At 41.2% G+C, this 24739-nt stretch overlaps 2 protein-coding genes across 3 annotated transcripts in view; one reads left to right on the top strand and one right to left on the bottom strand.

Annotated features, from left to right (window-relative positions):
- Nucleotides 1–1292: 1292 nt before the first annotated feature.
- The window catches only part of LOC137427712 (alpha-N-acetyl-neuraminyl-2,3-beta-galactosyl-1,3-N-acetyl-galactosaminide alpha-2,6-sialyltransferase), a 59771-nt gene continuing 36324 nt past the window's right edge, over nt 1293–24739 (bottom strand). For both annotated transcript variants that reach the window (XM_078777867.1, XM_078777869.1), the window contains 6 exons: nt 9609–9761; nt 7163–7258; nt 4742–4854; nt 3291–3414; nt 2671–2840; nt 1293–2468 (listed from right to left, as the gene is read on the bottom strand). In XM_078777867.1, coding sequence (XP_078633993.1) covers nt 9651–9761 — 111 coding nt within the window. In that variant the 3' untranslated portion in view covers nt 1293–2468; nt 2671–2840; nt 3291–3414; ... (1 more) ...; nt 7163–7258; nt 9609–9650. The remainder of the gene's footprint in view (nt 2469–2670; nt 2841–3290; nt 3415–4741; nt 4855–7162; nt 7259–9608; nt 9762–24739) is intronic.
- LOC144891943 (uncharacterized) lies at nt 19354–21017 on the top strand. Its single transcript, XM_078777052.1, has 4 exons — nt 19354–19519; nt 19998–20429; nt 20516–20709; nt 20801–21017. The coding sequence occupies exons 1-4, from the start codon at nt 19403–19405 to the stop codon at nt 21015–21017; spliced, it is 960 nt and encodes a 319-aa protein (XP_078633178.1). The 5' UTR covers nt 19354–19402.

Here is a 24739-nt window from a genome sequence, read left to right as displayed (position 1 = left end):
ATGACATTAACACTCTAGCGTCCACAAATATTAACAGATTTTGATCAAACTTAGGATGCTTAACCCTTACCACACAAGGTAGGTTGCTATTGCATTCCAACCCGATCCGTCATAAAATGGCCGCCATAGGCCGTTGTCCAATCAGTTCAGTTGAGTTCTGCTTCCCTGGAAGCTCTAGTTATATCTACCCTTGGAGGTATTCCTCTCCGTTGAACCTCCTCGGCCGTTCATTGGGCTTCTCTTCTTTGATTGCATTTCTCTTGTTATCTCGGCGATGGCATCATCATTGCCCTTGTTGTGTTACCTCAGCATACTGGCCAGTGCCAGCTTTTGGAGATAATTTTGGTGGAATCTCTCCTCTCCTTCAATCAAATCATCCTTTAATTTGGATAAATTCCCATCTTGATTATTTGTGATATCGCTGTATCGGCTGAATGGGGTTTTCCTTCGTCTTTCAGTGACTTGGGAATTCATCTTTTGAGGACTATTGATGGATTTCCAGCATTTCAGCCATTTCTGACCTGGTTTAATTGTAACCTGTTGGGGTTTGTCAGGTCAGACCAGATTTGTCACTTGCTACAGACACCATGTAAACCTGTACTAACCTGTTTCATGACCAGGTTGTCGGCGACTAAGCCATCTTCCCCACCAGGTTTCCTGGTGAGCAGGACGTATGGATATGGACACCCAGCAGGATTAAAAACAAAACCTGTCAAATGGCAGAGAAGCTCTTTGTGAGCCAACGACCATCCATATCTGGTGCCCAACTGTGTGTGTGGATGTCCTCCTGCAGTTGGGTACCTCTTTCTAGTATGTTGGAGACAAAATTTGCACTCTGGTCACTGTAAAACACTTCATTCCGCAACACTCACAAGAAACACAAATATAACTAAGAAAAGCCCACTCTGTGGGAATGCCTCTTGTGCAGCTGCCCTTCGCAGGGCAGCTCACCGGATGACGGGATTGGGGAAAAGCCTTCGAGGCCGCTATTCTTTGATGATAGGAGGAAACCTTGCTGGGTCGGGTTGTGCTGGTGCGTGGCAGGGTGGTGCTGAGGTGTCATCCACCAGACGGCAGTTTCCTCGGGCTAACCTGAAGCGGTCCCTTCGGGTGGGTGCCTGGAATATCCTCTCTAAGAAAGGATGATCACCTGTCTCTGCTGTCATCTGAGCTCCAGCGCTTGGACATCACTATCTGTGTGGTCGCTCTGATGATTACCATGCCCAAGGAGTTGCTGTAGCTGTGTCCAATAAGCATGCTCCATGCTGTGTTCTAACCCTTCACCATGCCTCTTTTTGTATCCAAAGTTGTTTTTATTTGTGAAATTTCACAAAATTAAATTATGAAACAATTGCAAAAATCTCCCTTGTTGTCCAAAAGACTCGCTTTGAGGGACCAAAAGCAGTCACCACATATTATGACACAAAAATATATTGTAATTACAACAGTATTGATGATGTAACATTATGATTGTGGTGGAAACATCAACAATGTAACATAATATTGACAGACGTCAGTACTGCCACACCAGTCTCTTGGCTCGGGTGGTACTGGGTGGGGTGGGATTGCTTCCCAGCAGTCAGTTAGGGTAGGAATTTGGAATTTTTTTCAGGATGTCGGAGATAACGCACGACTCTTCACTAATGTCACCATGGGATCGTGAAAATACAATGATAAGTACTGGCAAAAGGGTCCTGCAGCTTAACGTCCCTTAGGGATGGCACGCATTCACGTCTCGTCCTGTATGCCAAACACCAGGATGCCAATTTCTACCTAGATCAACATTTGAACCCCTCCGTGAGAGAGTAAAGGTGATGAATTTAAAATTTTAGGCCAAAAAAAACAAAAAACAAATCAAAGACCCTCAGCTTACCAAGAATATAGTCCAAGGTAACAATTCCCACCAAAAGTAATTCTGATTCTGATGTACCATACTCAGTTACAGAGCTCAAGTGCTGCCAAAGTAGTTTATTGGCAAGGATTACACTGGGTGGTTTGCCAATGGCCTTCTGACAGTAGTTGGGGCAGGAATTTGGAACTTAGCCATGGTGCCACCAACTAATGCCAGCACATGAAACACCCAGTTTAACGTCCATCCAAAGGAATTTCAAATCACCATGCCTGTGAAACACCAGTGACAGTTTATAGCTGGGCTGAGATTCAAACCGAGTCTAGACCGCCTAGAGGTGAGTGTGCGTACCTCCAGGCCATCCTGCCGGCCCACCAAAAGCAATAGATGAACTAAATAATAACCCTTGTTCCCCTCTACGCACTCAGCATATATTATGACGACTCGGTAATTGAGTCTCTGCAAACATATTCCCACTCCCAGCTCGCATTAGAACAGCAACAACAACAACAACTGTAATTCAACAACGTTTGGAAAATGTCACTTTGGCGATGTTGAGGGTTTCGTCCTAGCGTACTCTAGAAGCAAGTTGCATCATATGACTCCAGATGAACCACATCTGTAAAAAGAAAAGATAGGAAAGGGAATAGGATATCACTGAGATTCACTGAGATATCACTGAGAAATTCACCAAAGTTGCTTTTCCTCAGTAAATGAGCATTTTCTCTGTAGGAAATAAAGAAAGGAACAGCCGTAAGCAAATAAAAGCGGTGGAAGCAGCCTGCCCAACATCCCGTTTAAGGCATGCTCCGGTAACTTACTTCCACAGCAGCACAGAGCAGACGACCGCCACTCAAAACAGTGCACACCGACCACAGCAAGAAGTCTGGCAGGCCGGTGGAGAACAAAAGCCCAGTCTCAAGTCCGTACAGCCAGAGGGGGAGCAGATGAAGACCGGCGATGGCCAACACGCCTGGTGGCCGCCGAAATCCTGTGCCAATGGAAGCATGGCTCAAAGTCACCGTAGTGGGTTAAATCCAGACCTACACGGCCACAAGATGGTGCTACAGGCCTGATGCATGGCACAGACCACCATCGTTTTCACACGTGTAATAAATAAATGGCCTTTTATTTGATGCATTTATAAACTGATTGTAGCCAACCTATTGTCTCATTTCCAACGAGGGAGACCACCTCCTCCCAAAACAGTTGTTAAATTTATTTTGCCAGCCTAGTTCGTAAAAAGAAAGATGGCACCTCAAGAATATGGGATTAATTGGGGGCATTGAGACTACAACTGCTACTACTACGACTCGTAGTAGCTTGCCTCTTAACAAAATGACAACTGAGGCTACCAACACACTGCGCACACCAAGCGGTGCAATTTTGACCGTGGACATTATGGCAGTGCTTCAAACGACATTAGCAGCCTCCTACTTACCGTCATCCATGACCATCCGCACCCAATATGGGGCATCACCATGCTCATGTTTCCAGTTATCTAAGAATGCACCATGCGTGCACACAAAGGTGGTCCATTCGAGCACCGAGACGAAGTAACCCCACTGCAAAACAAAACTCACATGATTAACGACCTCTCTGACTTTTAAGATCCTTATGGATATTTCCACTATGTACTTATCCCTCCCCTCACTTCAAATGGCACCACAACCAACTCCGTGTGTGAGAAGGCCAATTGCCTCAATTCTGTGTTTGCTTCCAAATCTTGTGTCCTCAACACCTTGCTCTCTGTATTCAACCTATCCAGTCATCCGTACCCAACTGCTGTTGGACTCTGCCTTTTGCATCTGAGAAGGTGGAGAAGTTTCTGGCAACCCTCGACTTTGATTCTGCAACTGGGCCGGACGGCATCAGCTCACGTCCTAAAATCCTGCTCTTCTTCTCCTTCACATCCTCCATCTGCCCTTTTCACCCTGCCATTTGCCCTAGGTAGTCTTGCATCTGCTTGAAAATCCACCAACATCACTGCATTACATAAAAGGTGCAAATACAGATCCCTTTAACTACAGACCTATCAGTTTACTTTCAATCATCAGCAAGGTCATATAATTCATCATCACAGTTAACATAAAATCATCCTTTTCTCAAATGGCCTCATTTCAAATTATCTATGAGGATTCAGACCAAGTCACTCCACCCTGGTCATGCTGCTTCTTCTCTCCCAAAAATGGATGGAGAACCTCAATGTCACACATTAGATCAGGGTCATCTATTGAGCTTTCAATTCAGTCTGCCATCCCGCATTGCTATCCAAACTTTCTGCCTATGGCATCCAAGGCCAACTCCACACATGGCTTCCTGACTTCCTCGACTCTCGTAATCAACGTGTGGCTCTCAACATAATTCTTTCATCTCCTCTCCCTGTCAAGGCTGGAGTGCCTCAAGGAAGTGTTCTCGGGCCAGTCCTATTCCTGATCTTCATCAATGATCTCTCTGACTCTCTAGAAAATTATCTTTATCTCTTTTCTGACTCCACCCTCTGCCGTGACATCCTTCATCATTCAGATAGGCAGGCTGCAGTCTCTTCCCTCTCTGCAGACCTTGACAAAATCACAAGATGGTCAAACACTGGGAATATGTCTTTCAATCTTGACAAATCTCACTCTCCATACCTCTCTCCAGTGGACGAGCGAAGGGAAAAACGGGCACACCCAATTGGTCAGTGCCACGACCAATAGACGAGTAGATATTGTTGACACAGCTACAGCCACACAACCTCTATTTATTATAGTAGATAGATATCCAAATAGACACTGAAATCCAAATGTTATTTCGATACCCTAAACCTCATACTTGGGCCATAAAACACTTAGATTCTCAGGCTCCTGTGCAGAACTAATCAACCGCGTGCATTTAAAGCTGCATTCTCACCTGGAACAGACTGGTCCACAGGAGGCCACGTCCAAGATTGTCCAAAAAGATGTCGAAGAAAGCCCCAAATGCTGACGTCTGTGAAAGGCTCCTTGCCACAGCTCCATCCACAGCTGTAAATAAGTAATTTTGGAAAGAATATAATATTTCACCATCAGAGCAGTCGCAATAGGAACATACATTAAAAACTCGGGTAATTGATGACGAGGGAGTAACACATTTGCATGGGGTTCGCCAGCTTTACAAGAATATGCTGGTGTGCATCCCAGATGGGGCCAGCAGGATAACCTAGACCTAGAGGTATGCACACTCACCCCTGAGCAGTCTTGCCTGGGTTTGAATCCTGACCCAGCTGCAAACAGTCATAATGGTGTTTCGCATTAAGGGCACGGCATCAATGTGTGTGCCGTCCCTCGGAAGGATGTTATACTGGCTGTCCTATATTCCAGCATTAGTCGGTGGACGTTAAACATCCCACGGTGCCCTTCTTAAAGAGCAGGCAAGTTATTGCTGCCACCTTCAGTCGAATATCAGGCCTGGCCAGGGAGTTCACGATAGTCTTGGACCCCCGCTGACCCCACGAGAAAGAGGAAATAATTTAGCCCGTTGATGAAGAAGTAGAAGCAGCAATAATAGTAGTAGCAATAGTAATAGTAGCAATAGTAATAGTAGCAATAGTAATAGTAGCAATAGTAACAGTAGCAGTAGCAGTAGCAGTAGTAGTAGTAGTAGTAGTAGTAGCAATAATAATAATAGTAGTAGTAGTAGTAGTAGTAGCAATAATAATAATAGTAGTAGTAGTAGTATGTAAGCGAACGGAAGTAAGCTAATTTAGTAAGCCAACGGAAGTTTTTAGTCAAATTTTACTACATAAGAATTCAAATTCAGAACTCGACTGTAATAAGCACACTATCAGCAGCAGTTGTCTTGCAATCCTGCCGTCAATTCATATTTTTGATAATCAGGATTCACATGGCTGGGTTTTCAACACAAGCAATCGTATACAAATCAAAACCATGGGAGCTGGTCCAAGTAATCATGTTCACGTATGCCTCATGCCTCATGCAGGTAATGATGGATTCTGAAAAACTATTCTTTCAGCTGCAAGGATTCCGATGGCGAAATAGTTTTTAATTATAAAACAGCCATCAGGGTGTAGTTCTGGCTCTCCAATCAAGTAACAGGAGAGAATGGATGGCTCTGCTTCGCATAAACCACAATGAACTTGAATTCTCTTTTGTGAGAGCAAATGTTTTTTTTACGTTTTTTTTTTTTAAATAAAAAAAAAATATTTTAATGTTTAAAAAAAAAAAAAATTTTTTACGGGGTAGCTGGGATGCTGCGGCAAGAGAAGGATTGCCCATTTCAGACAGTTTTACAAAACCATGATCGCAGAATACCGACGAAATTGTTGCAACTTGCATTGTACTAATTTTAACCACTTTGAACAGTTTGTGTTTTTCAAAGTGATGGGTTTCTGGTAGACATAATGAATGTATCAAGATAAGCTCGAATAACTGGAAAAGATAATAATAACTAGAGTGGCACTAAGAAGAGCGCAAATCTCCACCAGGCTGAACAATTTACGTTTTGCATCCCACCCATAGGCCGGATCTGGATCTGGACCTCCAAAATCTAATTGCCTTGTTCTTGTCACCTACCCTACCCATCCACAACAAACAAACAACAACATGCATTTTAAGGCCATTTTCCCTGCTAGAGCGGGGGATGGCCTTGTGGGCCCCATGACAATCTTCTCCATTTTGCCCTATTTTCTGCATCTCTCCTTGTTAACCCCCTTGCCCGCATTTCTTCTTCCACCATCTTTAGCCAAGTCTTTCTCGGTCTTCCCCGTCCTCTACTTCCTTCTACATTCATTTCCATCACTCTTCTCAACCAGTCACTTTCATCCTTCCTCAACACATGACCAAACCATCTCAACCTGTTCCTCTTCACAGCATCAATCACAGCATCAATCACATCAATCACAATCATCAATACCCTACCCATCCACAACGTTTTAAAATAGCATGCTATATATCATTCTTGACCTTGAAATTGTGAAAAAAAATCGTGAAATGTGAAAAAAATCCTGAAAATTTGGGGAAAAATCCTGAAATTGGGGAAAAAATCCTGAAATAATGGAGAAAAAAAATCACTAAAAGGTCTTGTATCCAGATTCTCATTTAAAAAAAACTGAATCAGTTGTGCCCGTCGCACAGCCAACCTGTCCACTAACTTTCGTCCGAATCCATCCATAACGTTTTGAGATATCGTGCTCATAGACAGACAGACAAACAAACAGACATGAAAACACAACCTCCATCCACCTTCGCTGGCAGAGGCAACTAATACTTTACTGACCATGTTATACAAACTTTCAAAGCTTAATCTTGTGATGTGCTGGTATTGCAGTTTTACCATCCAGAATTGCAAAGATGGAGTAGAATGCGACAAAAACAATAGGAGACTCGAAGGAGAACCAGGCAAGCAAGAGGCAAACAAGCCTGACGTAACCTGGAAAGCAAACAGGATGAATGATTATTGCAAACTCTGGAGAAGGAGATCAAACCAAAGTTATATTTTTGCATTTTGCATTTTTGACTAAAATAAGTCAAAAATACTTGGAAAGTATGAGAGATAAAGGGCTGTGCATTACCCAAAATGGCTCACAAAGTTCTAAAATAAGTCAAAAATACTTGGAAAGTATGAGAGATAAAGGGCTGTGCATTACCCAAAATGGCTCACAAAGTTCTAAAATAAGTCAAAAATACTTGGAAATGTACGAGAGATAAATGTGCTTCTGCACAACAAAAGACTTGGAAAACTTCACCAGCTCACTGAATGGGCAGTTGCTCATCGCACAAACTCCCGACCATGTGGGTCAGTGCAAGGCCTGAGTGAATTGGCGTGTGATACACAAACCCACGACGGATCGCTACCGGTATCTGGAACAGCTTCTTCTGAACACCGATGGGACGGACATATCTGGGGCCTTTGAATGTATTGGGCAAGTTAAAAATGATTACATTTACGAAATCATATTGTGAGGGGGTGGAGGAATCTACGGGATCTGTGCAGGCTGTTATAAATATAGTTTGTTTCGTTCCGGGGTCACAAGGGGAATTACTCTCGCCTCTAAGCTGTCTGGCCTGGGTTATCATGACCCAACTACAAATTGTCATCCCAGTATTTCACAGGCAGTCAATGACAGCGATTCATCAATGTTTGTGCCATCCCTCGGATGGACTTTAAACGGGCATCCCGTCTATCGGCATTAGTTGGTGGATGTTAGATATCCCACGGTGTCCTTATCGCCGGCACCCTGGCCAAATTCCTGCTGGGAAGGCAATAGCAAACCACCCAGTATAATTATTGCACCGACACTCTGTGAAGAGCATGGAACATCAGAGAGAGAGAATTTACATTTCAAGTTTGATAAACTCCTTAGTCTTTCCAATTGGGCAAACGATTGCTATGGCAAAGGTAGCAGGGTGGTGTTAAAGTAATGCCCTTAATTTCTGCTGAAGTTTCTAACTCAGTTCATTTATTCATGCAATCGCATCTGACAAGTGCTATTGCTTTAACAGCCACAATTATTCCCACATTTTTGTGGGGTCTGCCAGGAAGGTTTTTGGCCCAGGTCTTTCACGAACCGGCTGCCCAGGCCTGACATTTGACTGAAGGCGATTTGGGACATTTGACTGAAGGCGATTTGGGCAGCAATTTGCGCAGGGTGCTGGCGATAACTCGCCTACTCTTTATTAAACACACCATGGGATATTTAATTTCTACCAACACCCAGTGCTGGCAGGTGGATCCTCTGGCCTAAACTAAAGTCATTCCGATTGACAGTGACCAACACCCAGTGCCAGCGGATACTCCAGCCTAAACTAAGGTCATTCTGATTGATGGTGACCAACACCCAGTGCTGACAAGTGGATCCTCTGGTCTAAACTAAGGTCATTCTGATTGATGGTAACCAACTCCCAGTGCTGACATGTGGATCCTCTGGCCTAAACTAAGGTCATTCCGATTGACGGTGATCAACACCCAGTGCTCACACGCGGATCCTCCGGCCTAAACTAAGGTCATTCTGATTGATGGTGACCACCACCCAGTGCTCACACGCGGATCCTCTGGCCTAAACTAAAGTCATTCTGATTGATGGTGACCACCACCCAGTGCTCACACGCGGATCCTCCGGCCTAAACTAAGGTCATTCTGATTGATGGTGACCACCACCCAGTGCTCACACGCGGATCCTCCGGCCTAAACTAAGGTCATTCTGATTGATGGTGACCACCACCCAGTGCTCACACGCGGATCCTCCGGCCTAAACTAATGTCATTCTGATTGATGGTGACCACCACCCAGTGCTCACACGCGGATCCTCCGGCCTAAACTAAGGTCATTCTGATTGATGGCACACACATAGATACATTGCACTGCATGTGAAACACCAGGGTGACCGTTTATGGCTGGGTAAAGATTCAAACCCATGCCAGACAGCTCACAGGTGAGTCGGCATACCTCCAGGATATCCCTCCCACAAGCCACAATAAAATGACTAAAGTCAGTTAAAATAAATAATGTTTTTTTAAGGAGTTTCTATCTAAACTATATACTGTACCAGCCATTGCAACACATTATTACAACAATATGCCGGTTTAAATACAATTCCCAGCAGATCAACCCTCATCTTTTCTTGCTTTGTACCTTTTACTACAATTGCTCAAACGGTGTGAAAAAATAGAAATCACAAGCACAAAGCTCAACCTGCGGCTGCAGGTGGAGAATGGGGTTTGTCATTTGGCGAAGTTGTAAAGTGGTGAGGAGGAAGAACAAGATCTTCCCAAACACTTACCTATTACATTGGGAACAAACAGGAACACGCTTTCCACCATTTTCATGTCACGGAAACCACATGACCCTCGGCACACCAGGAAATCCAAGGGTCCTCCAGGGATATCAGGGCAACTCCAACAGGCCCCTTGTGTAACCAACGCTTTACCACGAGCTAAGGGGAAAGGGACAGAACAGATGAAATGCTTCCTACTTGGCAACGAGCAAACCCGAAAAGCAGTCGACTATGGCAATTAACACTGTCCTAACTCGTATATATATATATATATATACTGATGATATGAAGGTCGCATCGTGACTGATATAAAAACCGAAAGGTTCACAGAGTTACATGTGTATGGAAGCCTCACTGCGTTGCCCTGATGAAGCCCCAACAAGGGTGAAACCAGGTCGGTAACTGTGAGTTTTGCACGCACTTGTGACAGTATCTGAATTTAACATCCATAATGACGCACTGCTAGATGGTTCCTCTGGAGCTTTGCAGGCAATGCGGACATGCATGGCGATGACGTCATGATGTTCGCTCATTAGGTTGGAGAACCAGATTACAGATACCATTATTAGTAACTCCCAACCGCATCCAGGTCGACTCCATATGATGAGTGGATACCAGAGATAACGTCACCGCGTGGCAGGCGGTGCGTATCGCTCCCAGCAAGGTGCAGCAGCAGCTGTATGGGACACCTTGCTGGCGGTTCTCCACTGATGATATGAAGGTCGCATAGTGACTGATATATATATATATATATATATAATATATATATATATATATATATATATATATATATATATATATATATATATATATATATATATATATATATATATATATATATATATATATATATATATATACACCATCAAGCTATGACCTCTAGTCCTAACAATGACCACTCTGCTGAAAAACTCCACTTCACCTATCTTGTCACCTATCTTGTCCACTAAAAACTCCTTCAAACGTTCCTCAAAGCTTAGTCTGACCTGCCCTGGAACCAATCTAGGACCTCAACGCTGAACCATCTCTATGGCAGCCACACTTGGTGACATCAGATGTGGTGACCAAAACTGAACATGATATTCTAGATGAGGCCTCACTGAATTCCTATACTGTGTTAACTCTACCTCTTTTACTAGCTTTACCAAAAACACTTTTTACCTATTCCTGCACTTGGCTGCACCTGGATAGGTTTGAGGGTAGAGGAGTAGCAGCTGAAACCCGAATCCTATCCAGGTTCTTCCTGGTGGCTCCATATTTGCTCTTTACTTATTCGGATTCCTTCTGATGACTCCATTGCAGTACTGTATTTGGTCTTCCTTTTGACTATAGCTACCTGGCACTGTGCTGTCTGCTTACCGCAATATCTATTACCACCCCAGACCCTTTTATTGTATGACATGCTCCCAGACAATACCTTGTATTATATAATTCCTATTTTTGGCTCACCTGGACTTTAGTCCGGTGAATTTATGCAATTGAGCAGTGTCCGTAGGTAAGTCAGTCAGTGAGTGCGTCCATAAACACTTCAATCATTATTGTTTGAACCAAACACACGATTTTGACGCAACTTAGCCACAAGCTTCATACCTTATACCGAACGAAGGTGTATTGACCGCATCAATATCTGCATTCATTAACGGGTTGAAATCACGCATAAAACACTAAAATTCCTGCCGTAGCCCAGAGTGTTGCATCAGCAGCGAAATTTTATGACATCATCGAATGTTGCTCCTGATCCAGGTGAGATTCAGGACCCGTGATCTTATTTTTAGCTCACTTGGACCGAAGTTCAGGGGAGCTTATGCGATGGCGCGTCGTCCGTCCATCAGTCCGTCCGTCAGTCAGTCAGTCCATCCATAAACACTTGCAACTTCTTCTCCGAAACCGCTAAAGGGACTGTGACCAAATTTAGCACAAATCATATTTGTTGTGTTGTCACTAAAGTTTGTTCACGGCATTAAAAAAAAAAAAATCCGGGTATAAGGGGGCCTACCGGGGGTCAAAGTGGATCCAGGTGTGACACCCCCCCCCCCCCCCCACCTCCCCCAAAATAGGAATTTGCTTTTTCCTCTGAAACTACACACACTATTTCGATGAAACTTGACCACAACCTTCATCACCCATGATGTACCGAAGTTTGATCATGGCACGAATAAAATCGAAGTCTGAGGGGGTCTACTGGGGGGTCAAAGTGGATCCAGGTTTGAACCCCCAAAATAGATATTTGTGTTATTTTCTGAAACTGCACACACATATTCGATGAAACTAGACCACAACCTTCACCATCCATGCTGTACCAAAGTTTTTTCACGACATTAAAAACAAAAATCTGCTCCTTTGGGCGTCTACGGGCGGGGTTGCCCCCAAAATAGGTATTTGCTTTCTTCTCAGAAACCACACACACACGCAATTTCGATGAAACTGCACCACAACTTTCATCATGCGTGATGTACCAATGTTTGTTCAAGGCATTAGAAAAGCTGGGGTCTGAGGAGGTATACGCAGTTGGAGGGGGGCCGGAGGGTACAAATACATTCAAAGTACACCGCTCCCATGCCAAATAACTAAATAACATCCTCCAGTACGGCATTGCTGGGGCGCCCGGCGATACCGCCATGCAGCACATAGAGATGGGATTTGGAGGGAGAGGTGTACAATAATTGATTGATTAATTGCGTAATTAAAATCAATAAACAATATAATCGTAAAATAATTTCTTAAGCAATTGGATAATAGCATACCAAAACCACCAGTGTTTCATCCGAAGTTGTAACTTTTCGATAATCAATTAAACAAGTCATTAATCGAATAAATAAATAAATAATTGATTAATCAATAAATAATAAATCGATTAATTGATTAATCAATAAATCAAAAATATTCTTTATAGCCACATCACTTGGCCACTGTTGTGTCCGAATATAAGCTTCCAAACTCAAAAGGTGCCTGAGATATTGCACAGATGAGAAAGAAAATAAATAAGTGATTAATAATGAAAGTAAATAAATAATAATGGTAAAATAATTAAAATATTAATCAATTCGCTATTAGAATACCTAAACCACCACTGTTTCATCCGAATCTGGAACATAAAAAATTAATTAAGCCATTAATCGAATAATCAATAAATCAAAAATAGCCTTCACAGCCAAATCACTTGGTCATTTTCATGTCCAAATTTCAGATTCCTAGCTCAAAAAGTGCCTGAGATATTGCCCAGATGAGAAAGGAAATAAACAAGTACTTAATTAATCGATAATAATTAAGTAACTAGTCAATTAACTGGTGAATCAAAAAATAAAAACACGGTTTTTGCCAAAGCACTTGCTCACTATTGTGGCCAAATTTCAGCTTCCGAGCTCAAAGGATGGCTGAGATATCGCCCGGACAAACAAACAAACAAGTACAGATACATTGAAAGTACACCACCCCCATGCCAAATAAATAAATAACATCCCCTAGCGTGGCATTGCCGGCTAGCAGGGTCTGCAGTGCTTCATCCGAAGCGGCAACCTTTTGAAAATTAATTAAACAAGTCATTAATTGAAAAAAACAAAAGCGAATTGATTAATCAATAAATAATTAATCGATTACTCAATAAATAATCAATCAATTAATTGATTAATCAATAAATCAAAAATATCCTTTATAGCCACATCACTTGGTCACTGTTGTGTCCAAATATTAGCTTCCTAGCTCAAAATAAATCTTGCTCGCGAGATCTCCAAGCTCGCAAGATCTTGGAGACGGTGGCAGGGGTTTTCGACGGTCCACACGGTCTCCACGTTTTTCAAAGTTAAGTCTGTTCACAATTGTATTTTGTCGAAACTGTATTTATCGTTCGGTGTGTGAACTTGTAGTGTCCCCCTTGGAAGTTTCTCGGTGTTTATCTTTCATAAATCAATCGTTTGTTTGCCGCGTCGCGAGCAAGGCCTTGCAGCCTCAGGCTTCCCCCGTCGAAGGTTGTTCCTTCCTTCGCTGTTTTGCGAGCTTTTTTGATTTCCCCTTCTCCACCAAGCTTCACCAAACATCTACTATTTGTCTAACGTTGTAACCCCCACACACCCCCCCCCCCCCCCCAAAACAAACAAAAAAACAAACAAAAAAAAACTTTTATTTCCCTTTCTCCTCGTGTGCTTTTGCCTCTGCCCACGTGTGCTGTCTCGCCCCACCCCCATTTTCCCCTTGCCTTCCACCTTTTGCCCTGTTCAAGTGACTCGTGGTCGTCGCTCTAGGCTTCCTCTCCCCATTGGTATTTTTGTGAATATAAGATTGTTCTTCACAGTTCTGTTTAAATATGTTTCAACTATCCCCTTCAGTGTTTTATTCAGTGGTTTATTACAACACGCTGTTTTTCTTCTTATTTAAAAGGCTCCTTTCAATTTCCTCTTCAACTCATTCCATTTCAAAAAAATATTCAATCTCTTATGATTCCAAATCACTCCATGCCCTAAATTCTCATTCATTCCATCCCTCCTCCATCGTTCTTAAACGAATCGCTAACTTGAAAATCACAACAAACCCAATTTGTTATATATGTTCATCTTTCATTAATCATCCACTTTCTAAACTCCCCCCTTGCCCCTCCCCTTCAAATCTCTCCCCCAACCATCCCTTCCAAATTCTCCCTCCTCCCACCTCCTTCTCAAAGCTGCCTCCTCCCCACTTCCTCTCCCTCCTATGTCATACCTCCACCTCCCCAAACCTTCTACTTTCCTCTGCCCCCCCTCAAACAAACTCTCACTGTGCCTCATTCCATCACCATCAAACCTTTCGTCCTCCTCATCCTTCCCTTTCTTGTAACTCTTCTGTAATCTCTGACACACTATCAACTGCTCTTCCTACATCCCCCTCTCACCCTTCATCTGACCCTACCCCTCCCCTCCCCTGTCCTGCACCCGATGCTCCCCCTCTCTCCTCACTAACGGTATGGACCTCAAACATCCGGGGCCTTCGCTCAAACCTGATTGATCTCTCCATTCAGGTTGCTTCTGAAAATCCAGACTTGATCTGCTTAACAGAAACTTTCCTCCTTCAAGATGTCTCCGATTCCTTAATATCTCTTCCTGGTTACTCACTCCTCCGGTATGATAGACCTGATCCTCGTCCTGGTGGTGGGGTGGCTATCTTTATCAAAAACTCTCTTCCTCACTCTCCCTGCACTGCCCTCTCTCCACCCCACCCACAGGAGTACCTCTGGCTACGGCTTCCTCTCCGCTCCCACCTTTTGTTCATATGTGTTCTGTACCGTCCTCCAAACAGTGATGACTCCATTTACATTTCTCTGTCGGACAACATGGACCAACTTCTATCAACACATCCAAACTCTCTCTTCCTCATATGTGGCGACTTCAACTGTCATCATGCCAGCTGGCTGGGTGTGGGTTCATCTCTCACCAGCCATGGCACCTCAGCAAAGGACTTCTGCGACTCATTGGGAATGACACAATCTGTCAATTTCCCGACGCGGATCTCGGTCAATGGAGTATCTTCTCTTCTGGACTTGGTTATGACTAACTTCCCTGCAAATGTCTGCTGCTCTTCTTCTGCTCCAATCGGTTCTTCTGATCATGTGCTTGTTAAAGTGGACATCTCACTGGCCATTCTCAGAGAGCCTCCTCAGCGCCGACGAATCTGGCATTTCACTCAGGCCGACTGGCACGGTCTGCAAGCAGCCATCAATCAACTGGACTGGTCTCCCATCTCTAATGCCTCTGACATCAATTCTTCCTGGGAATTCTTCCAAAGCAAACTGCTCTCTCTCTCATGCACAGATTTATCCCATCTCGTCTTCAGTTGTCCTACCCTTCCTCCCGTCCATGGTACACTGAATCTTGTGGTGAGGCAGTTGCCCTCAAACAACTTGCCTTTGCGTCTTGGAAGGCAAATCCAACTGAAGGCAATCTCAGTTCCTTCCACCAAGCTCAAAACAAGTGTGTTTCTACTCTCAGGAGTGCCAGGAAGCACTATCTCTCCACACTCAAGATTGAACTCTCAAACCTGTCTCCTTCCTCCAAATCCTGGTGGCGTCTGGTCAAATCCGTTTCTGGTGTTTGTTCCCCCTCCATCCCCTCCCTTACCTCAAATGGCTACACAGTTGACACCGCACATGACAAAGCCGAATGCCTCAACTCTGTGTTTGCCTCAAAATCTTGTGTCCCGAACCCATCTCTCTCTGTTCCCACCTTTCCCAGTCGAACCCAATTGCCCCTGGACTCTGTGTCCTTCTCTCCTGACAAGGTGGAGAAGTTTTTATCAAACCTCGACTCTGATTCTGCAACTGGACCAGATGGCATCAGCCCTCGGGTCCTAAAATCCTGCTCTGCCGCTCTATCTCACCCTCTCTCTGTTCTTTTCACCCTCTCTTTTGCTCAAGGTCATCTGCCAGCATCTTGGAAATCAGCAAACATTACCGCTTTACACAAAAAAGGTGCAAAAACATATCCTTGCAACTACAGACCAATCAGCCTGCTCCCAATTATCAGCAAAGTCATGGAATCCATCATTGCTTCAGATATCAAATCCTTCCTCTTCTCCAATGGCTTGATCTCTGATCATCAATTTGGATTCAGACCAGGTCATTCTACTCTGGACATGTTGCTTCTGCTGTCTCAACAATGGATGGAGGTCCTCAATGCCAAACAGGAAATCAGAGCTGTCTCACTTGACATATCACGTGCCTTCGACACGGTCTGGCACCCAGCTCTGCTCACCAAACTCACCTCCTATGGTATTCAGGGAAATCTCCACTCATGGCTTGCGGATTTCCTCTCTGGTCGTAGGCAACGTGTGGCCCTGAATGGATTTCTCTCATCTTCCCTTCCTGTTCTGGCTGGAGTTCCCCAAGGTAGTGTTCTGGGCCCTGTGCTATTTCTGGTCTTCATCAATGACCTCTCCGACTCTCTGGAAAATCCTCTCTATCTCTTTGCTGATGACTCCACTATCTGCTGCTCCATTCCTCATCCCTCAGATCGGCAGTCTGCAGCCTCCTCACTCTCTGCAGACCTGGACAAAATCACAGACTGGTCAAACAAGTGGAACATGTCTTTCAATCCTGACAAATCTCACACTCTTACAATGTCTCTCCGAAAGGACCGACGGGACAACCCTCCCATCTACTTTCTCAACAATCCTCTCCAAGAAGTTCTGTCGCTCAAGCTTTTGGGTCTCACTATCTGCCATGATCTTTCTTGGGAAAACCACATTTCCAAGCTGGCCTCCAAAGCCAGTCGCCGACTGGGCATCCTCCGTCGTGCGAAGTCCTTCCTTGGCACACCTGAGCTCCTCACCACATACAAGGCTTTCATCCGCAGCTCAATTGAATACTGTTCCCCCCTCTGGGCTGGTGCTCCTGCCTCACACCTTGCTCGGCTTCACGCTGTTGAGGCCAAAGCTTTCAGAATCATTGGAATCTCCTGCGATGAAGTCAACTCCGAGGGCCTTTCACTCACTCACCGCAGGCAGGTTGGTGGTCTTTCTGTCTTCTACCGACTCCTCTCCGGCCTTGCTCCCCCAGCTCTCTCTGTGCTCTGTCCCCCCAATATTCCTTCAGGTCGCACAAGATCTGCCTGCAACCCTCTTATGGTTAAACTGCCAACGTCTAGGCTCTCTGCTCCCCTTCACTCTTTCATTCCCCTTTTCTCCCACCTCTGGAACAAACTCCCCCACTCCCTTCAATCCCACTCCTCCCTCCAGGTCTTGAAAACAGCTGTTCACCACCATCTCTTATCTTCCCCCATCGAAAACCTTGATCTTTTCTACCCCCGGTAATTCACCCCAGAGTCCTTGCAGTGTTCATATGTTTTATTCCTCTCCCACCTCCCACCTCCCCCCAAGTCCTCCCGATGTCCCTGCTCTCAAATGTTGTGTTTGTGTCCTTCCCCCTCTCTCCCCATCTTGTCTGCCGCTCCCCTTGTTTTTTGTGTTTTGTGTCGGTTTGTCTTTTTGTGTGATTAATGTTAGCGCTTTCACGAGCCTCGATCTTGTATACAAAAAAAAAAAAAAAAAAAAAAAAGGTGTCTGAGATATTGCCCAGATGAGAAAGAAATGAAATAAATGATTAATAAAAAATAAAAAATAAAAATCATTAAATAATTAAATAATTATTTAATTGGCTAATAGAATACTGTTACGTGCTCCTCCCCAAACCCCGGTCACAGTGTACCTCCGAGCCCCGAGAGGAGTCACGGCAGAAAGATGTGTTATTCTGTGTGTCAAAGATCAATGGTGAAACCACACCAATTGTTACCAACAAACAAGTATTGTATTAAGGTCACACAATAATAACAGCACAAAAACAATAGTAATCAATTGTACAACCAATATATCATTCCTGTGATGGTACCATCAGTTTCGTACAATGTAACTCACTGTGCTCCAAGTGAGCGAAAAGAACATTCCCAATGTCTCTATTCCAGCTTCAAACCAAAGTCGATCCACGCTCCAGTGATCGTCAGAACGATGTTGTATCGAGACCAGAATCCCATTCAGTTGACAGTCACACTGCCAAAGATAGGCAAAAGTGTCCTCAAGAGGCGGCTGGGAAATCACACCTTCGCGTATGGACGTTCAACGGCTCCCAATCGACGAACCGCAAATTCCCACTCAAAATCCACGTTACACACACACACCAGGTTACGTCTGGATGCGGTGAAATGGTTGAAGCGAGGTGAAAAACCTGGAGCGATGCGAAATCAGGCGCGAGGTAAAATGGCCAACGGTCCATTCTCGAGAAGGAACGGCAGTCCAATGATTCTCTTCGGAATCAACCGCAAAACCTGTCACACAGGTTTATCTGTCACAGCGATAACAACTCTGTCGCAGGAATCCCTTTCCCAGGAAACCCAAAGTTCACTCGTGACCCCCGTTCGCCAGCGTTTGTTCAAAATCTCAACGCAGCTCGGCTCCTTGTCCACCTCACTCGCTAGTAGGTGATAAATGTTGCTTCTGGGACACCTCCGTTTAACATGGGAAATCCCTATCTAATGTCATTTACCCCTTGTCTTTAAAAAAAATCATAAACACCTCTCTTTCTCCCTCTATGAACCTATAATCCTTCTCACCTTATGAACCTATGATCCTTCTCGCCTTATGAACCTATGATTTTCTTCCTTTATGAACCTATAATCCTTCTAGCCTTATGAACCTATGATCATTCTCACTTCCATGTAATTTTCCCTCTCACCATCACTTTTCTTCATTTCCCCTTAACACCTCTATTCCTGACCCCCTTGGTCTTATGGGCCTTTTTCTCTTACTATCAATGATCATTGTTGTTCATTGATGATTGATTATGTTCGGGTCCTGTGCCACACACTTTTTGTTAAGCTCCGCGCCACTTTTTGTTAAGCTCCGCGCCACTTTTTGCTAAGCTCCGCCCACTTTTTGTTAAGCTCCGCCCACTTTTTGTTAATCCCCGCCCCGTTTTGGTAGGCCCCGCCCACGTTTTACTAAAGCCCACCCACTTTATAAACTCTCCAGCATTACATTATTTTTAGTTAAGACATTACATCATTTTCTGTTGAAACATTACATCATTTTCTGTTGAAACATTACATCATTTTCTGTTGAAACATTACATCATTTTCTGTTGAAACATTACATCATTTTCTGTTGAAACATTACATCATTTTCTGTTGAGACATTACATCATTTCCAGTTAAGACATGCCCAGACTTGCCCAGACTTGCCCACACTTGCCCAAGGGAATTTCCACAGGAAATGACACACCCAGTCTTTCTTATAAAAGGCACTAACCACACAGGCCTTTTCAAACACACTTTCTGCTTCACTTGAGAATGGACTACTATGCTGAAAAGGAGTTGGATAACTTTGACATTCCTTGGAGTCCTACTACCTGTGTGGAGCTCAACCTTCAGATTGATGAACTGGACTCGAACCTCTTATCAATGGAGGTAAGTTTATTTATTTATTTATTTATTTATTTTTTTTGTATTTTTTTTTTTGTATTTTTTTTTTTTTTTTTGTATTTTTTTTTTTTTTTTTTGTATATTTTATTTTGTATTTATTTATTTTTTTTTTTGTATTTTTTTTTTTGTATTTATTTTTTTTTGTATATATATATTTTTTTTTGTATTTTTTTTTTTTTTTTTTTGGAATTTTTTTTTTTTTGTTTTGTATATTTTTTTTTTTGTATTTTTTTTTTTTTTTTTTGTATTTTTTTTTTTTTTTTTTTGTATTTTTTTTTGTATTTTTTTTTTTGGGATTTTTTTTTTTTTTTTTTTGGGATTTTTTTTTTTTGTATTTTTTTTTTTTTTTTTTTAGATAAGACTCGTGCAAGAGTCAGCAAAGTTTCTTTTAATATTCATAGAGCTTGATTTATATAAATAATAATATTGTATTAAATTAATACGTTGTTATTTTCTCTCACAGGAAATTGTATCTGAGATACAAAATGAAAATACCACTTTTGCCACAACCTGGGGTGAAATGATGATTGATTTGTTTGAAGACCTTTTGAACAACCAAGACCCACAGAACGAGTTCTACCTTGATGACCCAGCCAAAGAGTTATACCGTGGAGACTCACTAAATTTGGGAAAAACAAATTATGAGGTCTGCCTAGATGGTTCTAACTGTGGAGCCTACCTTGGAGACTCACTAAATTTGGGAAAAACAAATTATGAGGTCTGCCTAGATGGTTCTAACTGTGGAGCCTACCTTGGAGACTCACTAAATTTCATAAAATTAGGAAAAGAGTTTTACCTTGGAGACTTTGAAAACTGGTTTCGTTTTGGAGACTCTAGCTGTGTGGAGCTAAACCTTCACCTTGATAAACTCGATTCAAATTTCTCATCAATGAAGGTAATATTTTATTTTAATATACATATAATAATTGTGTATTAAATGTAAAAAATAATTAATTAATACGTTGTTATTTTCTCTCACAGGAAATTGTATCTGAGATTCAAAATGAAAATACCACTTTTGCCACAACCTGGGGTGAAATGATCGATTTGTTTAAAGACCATGACCAAGAGAACGAGTTTTACCTTGATAATCCAACGAAAGAGTTTTACCTTGGAGGCTCTTTGGATTCTAAAGCAATGAACAATGTTCTTTCTTTAATGACGTTTGATTTAAGGTAAGTTCAGTTGATTAATAATCAATTAAAGTATATGTTATTTCATTCAATATTAGATAAGTAATATATTTCTTTTTTACATGTATTTCAGCAATATCAAGAAAGTTCGGGGAAGAAGATGCTGGAAAATACTTTCTTCCCATTTCTACTTTTTCCAACTTGAAAGCCTTGAAAGACAGAATTGGAGGAAGAGGAAAAATATATATATTGAAATACGTATTAAAAAACATTTAAAAAAAATATTGAAATACGTATTAAAAAAAGAAAAGGAAAAAAAGATTATGCTAGGGTTAGGGTTGGGATTTTGAATGTGAGGGTTAGGGATGGGGTTGGGTTAATGGGTTAGGGATGGGTTGGGTTAGGGTTGGGATTTTGAATGTGAGGGTTAGGGATGGGTTGGGTAAGGGATGGGGATGGGTTAGGGATTGGGTTGGGTTAGCGTTCTGGATGTGAGGTGAATTTTTGAATGAATGTCAAACCTCACAGACTCATTTATCTTATATTATCATTGAATTGTTTTAAAAAAGTTGGGAAAAGATAAATAGAATTGGAAGGTCATACAAAGAGATGGAGTTAAGAACTTTTTTTAATGGTTGATGTAATGGATTCAGTTGTTTTGACTAACAAATATGGTGTTTTAATGTGGGGGTTGGGTTAGGGTTTGTACATTATTATGACCCACTCACACACACACAAAAGTTAAGCCCCAACTAAAAAGTTGTGGGATTCTGTGTTTGGGGTTCACAGATTTAAAAACGTATCCCCATGATACACACAAAAGTTAAGCCCCAACTAAAAAGTTGTGGGATTCTGTGTTTGGGGTTCACAGATTTAAAAACGTATCCCCGTTATACACACAAAAGTTAAGCCCCAACTAAAAAGTTGTGGGATTTTGTGTTTGGGGTTCACAGATTTAAAAACGTATCCCCATTACATTTTTTTATTTATTTATTATTTTCAAGGGTTATCAGCTTTGTTTTTTGTAATTCCTGTGAATAAAATGACCCTAAGATTTCTTCTCCATTTAAATCATATAATTTGTAGGTCCAAGGGACTGTATCCATTACATCAACGATTTTAAATAATTCATTAGTCCATTTTTTTGTATAACCTTTCTCAAAATGGCTTTTCCATCTGTATATTCTTACAATATCACCAACTTTGAACTTTGGTTTTCTCAAATTAATCTCCTTTTCATATTCTAATTTTGTAAATGATTCTGATGGTTTTGATTTTGTTGATGAATGAACGGTATTATTGTAATTATCTACAATACCCTGAATTAAATACACCCATTTTTGAGAACCGAGTTGTGTGAATTTTTTATATAGCCTCTCTTTCAAAGTACGATTAAAACGCTCAATAACAACTGCTTTTCCTTCATTAAAGGTGCTGTATAATTTAATACCCTCCCCCTTAAGAAATTTCATAAATATTTTGTTATAGAACTCTGTTCCCTCATCGGTCCACAGTTTCTTTGGTTTTCTTTTACTTTTATTAAATATCTGTTGGAAGGCTAACATCAGAGTATAACCTCTCTTGTTTTTCAAAGGAACAACCCAAGCAAATCTACTCCTCAAATCAATAACGGTTAAAGCATACTTGTATCCCTTATCATTTTTTAGTTCAATTAAATCAGCGGACCATATGTGGTCGGTGTATTTAGAATAAACTTTCCTTCTTTTAAACTTTGTGATTATAGGTTTATGTAATTCATCAGCCAAAAGCTCCTCAGTCTTGATGACATCATGAGAGCCTAATAGTTTTTTGAGGGTGAATAACCAAGGCCAAGTTTCAATTTAGCATTTATCAAATTTCTCACAATAAACCTATCAACTTTCTCTCTCAACGTTGGATTTTGTATCAAAGACAAATTATACAACATTTCTCTGTCGGCTTTATGTTTTTCAGTCAACGTAGTGGTTTTCCCATAAGCAATATCATGCTTCATACACACTTCATCAACCCTATTTGTAGGTTTAGACCAAGGTTTAGGATTGTCAGCCTCATCTAATCTTTTATCCAAGTTTGTTCCTGGGCCACAGAAAGAATACCCTGGAAGGTGTAATTCCCCTGGAATTCCAGTTGTTGTAAATTTGCTACCTGACAAAAACTTTTGTATGTCTCCTCCACTTTTAGGAGAGATGAATTGACACTTTTTAGAGCCACACACTTGACATATTCCTTTTTGATAAACTCTATTATTTTTAGCTTTAACATAAGAGATATTTTTAGATTTAGTTTTCTTTTTACATTTGAGACAATAACTCATATTTATTTATGAGAAAAAGTCCTACATAGTGCCAAAACCTTTTTGGTTTTCAACATATACATTTCTATCTTGATTTTTAAAACATAAAGAATCCTTAGAAATGGCTTCACTCTCTCCTCCATTTATTTACAAATAAAACTAACTAAAGTCAATAACACCAACATCATCAACTATATGTTGTATATCTGCGCTCTGAATTCATTATAGCAAATTTAAAAACCAATATGTTCGTAAGAGTCATTAATTCTTTATTTTCCTCTTCAGTGCGTTGAGATTTATTTATTTGCCGTAATACCTTCAATCTTTCATTAATCTCAGGAATGGTCATATTTTTATATTTTTCCACCCTCTCTCTTTCCTCCCTCTCCTCCTTCTCCTTCTCCTCCTCCTTTTTCTCCCTTTCATCCTTCTCCTTTTTCTCCCTCTCCTCCTTCTCCTTTTTCTCCCTTTCCTCTGTCTCCTTTTTCTCCCTTTCCTCCTTCTCCTTTTTCTCTCTTTCCTCCTTCTCTTCTTCAACTCCTTCCTCATCCCTTGCTACCCTTGAGTTTGAACCCCAAAGAATATTATACATATACTCATCTGGATTTTGAGATATTCTTGTATCTATAATTATTTTTCTCATAATAGGATACCAATAAGATTTGTTGACGATTTCTAAAAGAGTTTTATATTTCATAACTTTGAGAAGTTCATTTTTATTTAATATTTTAAACAAGTCTCTATTTGTGGGTTTAACAATATCAGTATAAGGCCAGTTTTTAATGACAAAATTCCCATGTATATGCTCCAAATCATAAGGTATGTAATACCGAGCACCCTTTTCTTGTAGGTATCCTTGAATACAAAAATTATAATTCTCTTGTAGTCTTCTTCCTGCCATTTATGTATCAGAAATATATGTGAGATTAATATTATGACAGGTAATACCACCCCATCTTCCCACTACCAAATCGGTTTGTATTCCTCGGCTTTCTATCCTTATCTCATTACCTTCCTTCTTTGTCATGCGAACCATCGCTATACTATCATATATTTTTCTTTTCTTAAAATCACGTATTTGTTGTTTACTAATTGTACTTCCACATAAATCCTTATCTTCACCAAGTGGATAATATTCTTCTTTACGAGACTGATTTAAATCATGTAGGTCTTCTATGTTTATTGAAAAAGACCAATTATACCCTAAATCAGGCATATCATACCCCCATTTATTAATTCGCATATTAACTAAATGTCCTTCTTTATAAAATTCAATTGTAAGCAGGTAGTTAAATTCAATGAGGAAAGGTGTATGGTCAGTATAACCAGGTGTTGTGGTTGTAAATTTTACTTGTTTAACAAAACGTGCTGTTTTCTTTAAAAATATATATTGTGATAAATCACTTAATCTAATTAAGTCATTCGCATCTGTAGGGTTTGGATAATTGATTAATTTATAAGTATTCTTCATATTAATATTTTTACTTACACTATATTTTTGTCGTTCAGCCTGTGCCTTTGTATAATAATTTGATAAATCAATATCCTGAGAGGATTTTCCAAAGATAGAACCATCTTTTCCAACATAAGTCATTTATATTAGATTAAAAATGATATCATAAAAATTTTCATTATTGTTGAGTTGAAATAATACATATAAACATAATTGACCACAACATTTAGAATTAATTTCTTGAACTTGAAATGTTTGATAAACACCATTCTGTAAGAATTGTATTACTTCAACAGGTGGTGGCATACCATAACTATCAAAATAAT

The sequence above is a fragment of the Myxine glutinosa genome, chromosome 5 (genome assembly GCF_964187855.1).
Source record: "Myxine glutinosa chromosome 5, kmMyxGlut1.1, whole genome shotgun sequence".
Lineage (NCBI taxonomy): Eukaryota > Metazoa > Chordata > Myxini > Myxiniformes > Myxinidae > Myxine > Myxine glutinosa.
Note: the sequence above shows the minus strand (reverse complement) of the source record. Positions and strands in the feature narration are given on the sequence as shown.